We start from the raw sequence: 8,680 nt of genomic DNA on the forward strand, positions 1-8,680 counted from the left end.
ATGCTTGAATTTCAATTCAGTGTTTTCAAGGTTGTGAAAATGCTTGAATTTTTTGTGCAGTGCTTGAAAATGCTTGAAATTTGTGTGATGTCTATCTCAATAAACCAAGAGAAAACAAAAATGTTTCCTAATCGGCTACGCGCTTGATCCGATGCCTTTACATGCAGAACTCAGTTATCATACTTGCTTGGTTGTTCTGCCGAGAAATACACCGCTCACAAGCTGAGAAGACAAGCCAATTCACAATTAGTTAAAAATCAAAACAGTCAATCTACCACCATATGAAATAATGCTAATTAGACCCATATTATTATGCCATACAGTGGCACCGCTGCGCTTCCCATCATGGCAAACACAACTAGTAGGCTACCTATTTAAAGGTGCTGGAAAAATGGAAAAACTAGTGCTTGAAGGTGCTTGAAAAGTGCTTGAATTTGTTCGTGAAAAAGGTGTGGGAACCCTGTATTTTGTGCTCATCTTGTACATAAACATCAGTTATATTTGAGGGAAAAAGGCTCATCCAGCTCTGTGCACACAGCTTGTTTGTGAAAGAGCCTGTAGGTTTGTCATGGGGTTTAAATTACAGCATTAGCCACAGTAAAAAAAAAAAAAAGGTCCAGCACAGACTTGACATGTTGTGACCCGACCTGATAAGCTTGCCTGTGATCATATCCATCAGTTAGCATAACACTATAGACAGACAGGCAGACAGAAGTTGAAGTGTAAACATAACTGTGGTTTGTATTTGTCAAGTCAGCAGCAGTGGCTATGAGAAGAGAAGCTGCTTTTTTTTTTGGCTCTGCTGGAGAAATGTGTAATATCTTAGTCTGTCTTTGCTTTGATCATTGTGCCCTGTTCAAGGCATCAGGTTGCACTATTCACAAAATGTTTGAGGATGTTGTCGTCTATAAACCTGGATAGTCAGTTGAGCGTTTGACGTCTATTCTGACTGTCCAAGTTCCTGTTTAGGCAGTTTGTGTTTCACTGTCTGCAGTACAGCACAAGCAAGGACTTGCTTGTCATTGTACATTGCCACTTTTTGCTATGTATTAAAAACAACCTGTCAGTCAAAGAAAAGCCTATACATGTACATACAGGATGCACACTGGTCTGTGTGTGACCGTGAGATGGATTTGGTGAACCTTCACCTTGTTCTGCTGTGAGTGTGTGACCAAGTGTGTGAGTGTCGTGTGGGTCGGCAGTGATCGGCACGCAGATAGGCATAGGTCAAATCGTTTAACACGCTCTCAAGCCAAAAAGATCAGTGCATGCTCATGCATGCTGGTGTCATTCTGACTTGTCATAACATGACTGCAAGGCCAGTGACCTTGTGCAGGAGCAGTTGTGCAGCATGAATCGTCAGGAAGGGTTCATTTGTAAGTTTAAACAGCGTAGTGAGCAGTGTAATACATTCCCCTCATATACAATAGCTAGCAACACTCGATTTGAACTAGTAACAAAGAGCCTACAGTAAATAGCGCAGTCCTGCTGACCTGTACTCGTCATGCTCCACACTCATTCCTCTGACCACCCACAAAACATCAAACAGGCTGTTGGCTACGGCACAGGGCAGGCTAACAAAGCTGTTGTTGTTGTTGTTGTTGCTGATGTTACTTTTTTTTTTTGCCCCCCTGCCTCAGTATGCCAGTGTAGTGGACAAGGATGGAGAGAGGTTCATGACCCCAGGAGACTTTGTCCAGAGGTATCTAGGACTACAGACGCAGATCCACCACAATCCCAAAACTGTACAGCTGGTTGCTGCTGTGGCCGACACCACAAAGGACGGGTACGAACACACACACACACACACATACACTTGCACACAGCTTATCATTATTAACAGAGAGTTTATTGAGTCATGTCTGATCAGTATTTGGCATTATAGCCACTTGCAGATAAGATAAAACTCTGAATGACTCCCATTTGCCAAACTGTTTGTGTGTGTGGTCATAGAAATTACACTCACGCTCTACTGAAACATGTGACCTCGTGGTTAGCTCTGTTCAGAAAATGCTTTTTTTAATTTTTTTAACCCAGAAACAAAAGACTGTTTATCTGACAGCTGTAAGTAATGTCAATGTCATTTGAGGCCATTTTTAATTAATACTGTGTGATCTGACCGTGGCTTCTTTCCAAAGTCTTCGATGTGTTTAACAACATATCTTTTTTCCCCCCTCTCTTATACTACATCCACGCACAACAGGCTGATTTCGTTCCAGGAGTTTCTTGCATTTGAGTCTGTGTTGTGTGCACCCGACGCTCTCTTCATAGTCGCCTTCCAGCTGTTTGACAAGACTGGAACTGGAGCCATTTCCTTTGGTATGCGCAAATGTTTGTTTGTATTTATTTTAGCATGAGCTTTGAATTCAGTTCAGATGTTTAGAATGAATACAGAAAAAGGAAACAAATGTAGCACTGCAAACGGTTCTTTCTACTGTTGGAAGGAAGTGATCTAGTTTTAATTCAGCGCATGTAATTGTTTTGCGCTGACTCCATCCTCGCATGTGTTGCATCATAAAAGCAATGTATACACTGTGGCTAATATGAAATTGTTAACCAGATTACTCCACAACTATGTTATTACACATGGATGGTCTTACATAATCGCTCCCATGTACTGTTTCTTCCTATTTCTGCTTTCTCAGCAAGATTGATTGCTTTGTTTTTTTTGTTTGTTTTTTTTATGTGTATTTGTGTTGCAGAGAATGTGCGGGACATCTTCAGCCAGACCACAGTGCACCACCACATTCCCTTCAACTGGGACTGTGAGTTCATCCGTCTGCACTTTGGGCACGACAACAAGAAACATCTCAGCTACCTCGAATTCACCCAGTTCCTGCAGGTACGACTATTACACACACACTGATCAGAGGATTTTTTTTTTTTACACTTTGCCCTTTACTTGACTATATTTACACTCAGCCTTGTGGTGTCATGTTTTTAGGAGCTGCAGTTGGAGCATGCACGCCAGGCATTCGCTCAGAAGGACAAAGGAAAGAACGGCGTCATCTCCGCTATGGACTTCAGTGACATTATGGCCACCATCAGACACCACATGCTCACACCCTTTGTGGAGGAGAACCTTGTCTCAGTGAGTGTTTGTGGGTGCTCATAGAGGGCTTAGCGACACCGATTTCTATAATTTGTCGCCGTGGCCACAGAGAATATTCAGTTCTGATTGACAAGATGATGAGTGTTATTTTCAGCTAACCACATTTCTGAATGCTCTAAATTAAACTTCATAGCTGGAAGCTCACTCATTTTGGTTCTTATTAGGCTACGGCATCACTCACTTTTTGGAGTAGCAAGCTGCTGATATTTGAAGTCTAACTGGGACAAAAGGTTTTTTTTTTTATTTGCCTCGAAATATGAAAAACAATTCTTATGTGTTGATGGCTGGCTAGTGGTGATATAACCCAGAGGTAAATCCTCATCCGGGGCCTTAAAGGACAATACCAGTCACTTTCAACTTAGGCCTGGTGTGTTTGCAATTTTAATAATCCTTTAAGCTTTGCTCATGCACCTTCGTACTTTCTTGTGATAGGCTTTTCCATACATACCCACTGTAATCTCCCAACACGTTTTGATAAGACCATATGTGGTGCTTAGTAATTGGGTGTTGTCCCAATTTACAGTTGAAATTCGTATCACTAACAGTTCGATATCCTGTTATCATCATCCTCCTGTTTGCATTGTAGGACTAAGTTTTGTGTTCAGTTGACATTTTAGACCTGAATTATTAAGCCACAAGACCACGCTGTAATAAAAATATGACAGTATGGTATGACAGTTGAAGCAAAAGAGTAAAGTTACTCTTTAGCCATTGGGGGAAAAAAGGCTGTTTACATAAGACAGTACTGAGTCATATTTGCAACTGTAGGTCTTTCTGTAAAAACTTACTCCTACTTGACGTCCTCCTCCTTTCTTCCACCAGGCTGCAGGTGGCAGCACCTCTCACATGGTCAGCTTCTCGTACTTCAATGCCTTCAACTCCCTCCTGAACAACATGGAGCTGATACGCAAGATCTACAGCACGCTGGCCGGCACGCGGAAGGACACGCTCGTGACCAAAGGTGCACTGATTGTTACGTTACCGCGACGTTGTGTCTTTGCCTTTCAGCTAAGATGTTGCACAGGTGTTATTAATATACAATATAATTTTTCTCTTACGTCTCTCTCTGCAGAAGAGTTTGTTCATGCTGCTAACAAGTTTGGTCAGATCACTCCCATGGAAATTGACATCCTGTACCAGCTGTCGGGCCTGCACTCCCCCTCTGGGTAAACACTCACTCTGCTACTTATTTACCTCAAACATCTCTGCTGAAAAATATTAGACTATATGTGACAGCGATGTAAATAACAGGGAAATAAACATCTGTGTATCAGGCGCCTGAATCTTATTGACATTGAGAGGATAGCTCCATTAGAGGAAGGATGTCTGCCCCACCACCTGGTTGAAAGTCAAAAACAGGTAGGACGTTGAAGTAAATCTGCTTCAGGCATTCTGCGTTCACAATATGAAAGTAGGATTTTGTCTTGCATGAGAAATCAGATTCATATGTGACTTTTCCATCAGGCCCATGGAGACAGTTCCAGGCCCGTGTGGCTCCAAGTTGCAGAGTCAGCCTACAGGTTCACTCTGGGCTCTATTGCTGGAGGTGAGTTTTCCCGTGGCAAATGACAGGCGGCTGTCTGGTGTACATGCAGCGACATCTGATGGATAGTATTTTAATCTGAGTGTGTGTGTGTGTGTGTGTGTGTGTGTACGTACGTTTGCGTTCACCTAGCTACCGGAGCGACGGCCGTGTATCCCATCGACCTGGTGAAGACTCGTATGCAGAACCAGAGGTCCACTGGATCGTTTGTTGGAGAGCTGATGTACAAGAACAGCTTTGACTGTGCTAAGAAGGTGCTTCGTTACGAGGGCTTCTTCGGCTTCTATAGAGGTAGGTCTGAAAGCCACAACCCCAGCGATTTGGTGTCTTTTATTTTGTTCATTCATTGTATCTGTGTCTTTCTTCACTTCTCTCACATTCATTACATCTGTTATAAAACCGAAGATAGCTTGCTGAAAAAGCCTTCATTTTGTAGTCAGCGGTATGGGGCTTGTTTAAATGTGAAATATACATTTGTTGAACTTTAAATATGAGTCAGATCAAATATTCACAGAGCATTTCATAGTGATCTCAACAAGTTTTGTTAAAACAATTTAAATGTTTTGTCATTTTTCTTGTTAAAGTGATGTAGCGTCCCTCTTTGTCTTGTAACAGCAGTATTTGTATTGCTGGCATCCCAATTATGATGAACATGTGTTCTTCCTCTCTTCTCTCAAGCTTCTTCATCTTTTCTAGAGTTAATTCAAAGCTCTGTTTGTTTATGCCGGTTTCCTAACTTCATGTGTTTTGACCTCATGCCTTATTTTCCATCTTATTTCCTTTCGATTCCTCCTCTCTTGCTCCTGTTTGCCCAGTAATACTAATGAAATGAGATTCCACTGTCACTCAATCCCCCATGATGCCCCACAGGTCTGGTTCCTCAGCTTATAGGTGTGGCACCTGAGAAGGCTATCAAACTGACAGTGAGTACCACCCCCCACATAGACAGCACATAATACTTGGTGATATCGATCATTTTATTGGAGCATGTTGATAAAATTATACGCAACACCTGGAAATGAAATGAATTCAAACAGAAAAGGTTCCTCTGTATTGTCGCTGCCGGTCTCATGCGTGCGTTGTGTTTGTGTCCTGCAGGTGAATGACTTTGTAAGGGACAAGTTCACCACTAAAGACGACACAATTCCTTTTTTTGCCGAGATTGTCGCCGGTGGCTGCGTAAGTACAAGGTCCCAAACCCTTCTGCATCCCGCTCCGAATGTTAAATAAACACTTTATAAGAATGCAGTCAGTTACCCACCACTGTGTCCCTCCTTTAGTTGTAAAGGCCATTAAAGAGTAACTCTTGCATGCAGTCTGTTTATTTTTTTATTAACCTGCTCGCAGAGTTAACGATGACCTTACTAACAGCGGACTGCAATGCTAAATTGCACGCAGAGTTAAATTGTTATTGCCCAATGCAACATGTTGTTTTTCTGTTTTTGTTTTCGATAGCGTTGTTCATCCTTACACACATTGGCCCAGCACACCTTACCGTCCAAGGAAATGGCAAAGTAAATGACTGATCAGGATTTAATTTTTTACTTTTTTTACTTTTGATTCGTATCAAGACTTGGCTCCCATCCCTGAGCTGCGTATATGTGAGATGCAGGAGCAGTGTTTTGTTTAGTTTTTTTTTTTCTTTCATATAAATGTGTGATTAAGCTTCTCTTCTCGTCATTTATTCAGGCTGGAGGCTCTCAGGTGATCTTTACTAACCCTCTGGAGATCGTGAAGATTCGTCTGCAGGTGGCAGGCGAGATTACCACCGGACCTCGAGTCAGTGCACTCAGCGTGGTCCGTGACCTGGGCTTCTTCGGCCTCTACAAGGTATCCTGAACGCACCACAATGTTCTCTCATGCTGCCCAGAGATGGTTGGATAGTATTAATGCACTCTTTTGTCTTTATCTCACCTCTCCGTGGTCTCGTTCTTTGTCCGTCTAGGGTGCTAAAGCATGTTTCCTCAGAGACATCCCCTTCTCAGCCATCTATTTCCCTGCGTATGCCCACCTCAAATCCTACATGGCCGATGAACAAGGCAGGCTGGGAGCTCTGCAGCTTCTCACTGCTGGAGCGATTGCAGGTGACCTCAGATTATGACCTAGAACAGCAGAAACATTCAGTCAGTGCACCATGTACCGTGTTTCTATAAAATACTGCGTATAAATAACCATCATCTGACTTGTTTGTAACTCTGTTTCACAGGTATCCCTGCAGCCTCCCTTGTGACGCCTGCTGACGTCATCAAGACACGTCTGCAGGTTGCAGCAAGGGCAGGACAGACCACTTACACGGGAGTCATAGATTGCTTCAGGAAGATTATGAGAGAGGAAGGGTTCAGAGCTTTGTGGAAGGGAGCTGGAGGTGTGTGTTTTTGTGGACTCAGGACTGCAGCATAAACAACTGTGTCTCAGTGTCTCAGTTTTTTTTTGCACGTACACTATATTAAACTGTGTCTCTCTCTTCTCTCCAGCTCGTATGTGCCGGTCTTCTCCTCAGTTTGGTGTCACTCTGGTGACTTATGAGCTCTTACAGCGGTGGTTCTACGTTGACTTTGGCGGACAGTAAGTTCATCTTTTCTGTATTGCTGAAAAGTAGACAGGACGAGACACTAGGGAAGCTACTGGCAGGATTCATGGCTATTTGGCAAAAAAAAAAAATACAATAATTATTCTGGTCACTGCTGTGTACATATATATGAATGTGAACTAAAAAAATATTTGTCTTTGAATTTTCTTTGTCATGAGATTAATCACATTCCACTTGAGATGGTACATGATTAAATGATGTGGCAGTGTCTTAACTTGTGACTTCGATACGCACTACAGTCCTGTTTTTATCATAACATACATAATTTATATAAGTAAAAGTATGAATGAAAACATAAATACTACAAACATAACGTTTACCTTCATGTATCAAAAATAATCGCTCCTGTCCTCTCTCCTCTCTGCAGTCGTCCGTCAGGATCCGAGCCCACCCCCAAGTCCCGCATCTCCGAGCTTCCTCCCATTAACGCAGACCACGTCGGAGGCTACCGCTTGGCCGCGGCCACCTTTGCTGGAGTGGAGAACAAATTTGGCCTCCACCTTCCCAAATTCAAGTCCTCCGGCGTGGTTTCCATACATCACCCAGAGCCAGTCACTGCCACGCCGGCTCAGGCCCCATAGAGATCTGAATGTCCATATCACTTTGCCATCCCTCTCCTCCTCCTCCTCCTACCAGGAGCCAGACACTTAGATAGATACAAACAAAACACGCACAGTTTAAACACACTCCACAAATAGGGGGCGTTAACTTAGGAACAAACAGCAGCCTTTCACCCTTCCCAGGGTGATGATGTGCTTCACTGGTCCCCAGCCAGTGGTGGAGGTGTAGAGCTGGCTGCAACTGCGGATGTAACCGAGCAGACAGCGGTGGGACCAGAGCGCTGACTGTGTTGTATCTTCAGTGGCTGTACGCTCCTGTCATTTCCATCTTTTGTGTTCTTCTCTCCAGCATTTGTATCAAAATGGAGCTTGGGGCACTCCTCTCTCTCTTTCTCATGAGTAGCTGATATGATTTTTATTTTGTTTTTCTGTCTGATACTCAGTATGAGTATGACTTCTCTTATTGGACGGCGGGCATAGAAAATATTAGATCGGACAGCACGGTGTGTGGGGCTTCACTTTCGATTGGTCCTCACAGAGGGCGCTACATACTGTACATATTGTAAAACTGTACTGAGACAGCACATTGACAGGAAGCAGAGAAGAAAATGTTACAAGACAAAGCTCCGTAACATTCAGTCAGTGTCATACAGCAACTGTAATGTTATGGCAATGTAGGGCCTTTGGTCCTGGTCTCTGAGAATCTCTCTTACTGATGTAAAGAACTTTTCAATTAAGTGTTTTCTTGATGAAACAAGAAGAATCATGAGAATTAGGTATTAATAAATTAAATGTATCCGAATTCAGTCATTGTATTTTATTGAAATAAATCATCCATATGGTTTTAATTTTAACAATATGTCTCGAGTTTTATT

The 8,680-nt window shown here is 42.8% G+C and overlaps 1 protein-coding gene across 5 annotated transcripts in view; it reads left to right on the forward strand.

Moving 5' to 3' along the window:
* Positions 1 to 8,659, forward strand: part of LOC104933933 (calcium-binding mitochondrial carrier protein Aralar1) — a 10,766-nt gene extending 2,107 nt beyond the window's left edge. For all 5 annotated transcript variants that reach the window (XM_027285204.1, XM_027285202.1, XM_027285205.1 and 2 more), the window contains exons 3-18: positions 1,641 to 1,786; positions 2,204 to 2,319; positions 2,703 to 2,842; positions 2,945 to 3,091; positions 3,935 to 4,073; positions 4,185 to 4,278; positions 4,387 to 4,471; positions 4,577 to 4,658; positions 4,788 to 4,946; positions 5,526 to 5,578; positions 5,754 to 5,834; positions 6,345 to 6,485; positions 6,601 to 6,739; positions 6,862 to 7,020; positions 7,130 to 7,220; positions 7,613 to 8,659. In XM_027285204.1, coding sequence (XP_027141005.1) covers positions 1,641 to 1,786; positions 2,204 to 2,319; positions 2,703 to 2,842; positions 2,945 to 3,091; positions 3,935 to 4,073; positions 4,185 to 4,278; positions 4,387 to 4,471; positions 4,577 to 4,658; positions 4,788 to 4,946; positions 5,526 to 5,578; positions 5,754 to 5,834; positions 6,345 to 6,485; positions 6,601 to 6,739; positions 6,862 to 7,020; positions 7,130 to 7,220; positions 7,613 to 7,826 — 1,986 coding nt within the window. In that variant the 3' untranslated portion in view covers positions 7,827 to 8,659. The remainder of the gene's footprint in view (positions 1 to 1,640; positions 1,787 to 2,203; positions 2,320 to 2,702; positions 2,843 to 2,944; positions 3,092 to 3,934; positions 4,074 to 4,184; positions 4,279 to 4,386; positions 4,472 to 4,576; positions 4,659 to 4,787; positions 4,947 to 5,525; positions 5,579 to 5,753; positions 5,835 to 6,344; positions 6,486 to 6,600; positions 6,740 to 6,861; positions 7,021 to 7,129; positions 7,221 to 7,612) is intronic.
* Positions 8,660 to 8,680: the final 21 nt, after the last annotated feature.

The sequence above is a fragment of the Larimichthys crocea genome, chromosome XII (assembly GCF_000972845.2).
Source record: "Larimichthys crocea isolate SSNF chromosome XII, L_crocea_2.0, whole genome shotgun sequence".
NCBI lineage: Eukaryota > Metazoa > Chordata > Actinopteri > Sciaenidae > Larimichthys > Larimichthys crocea.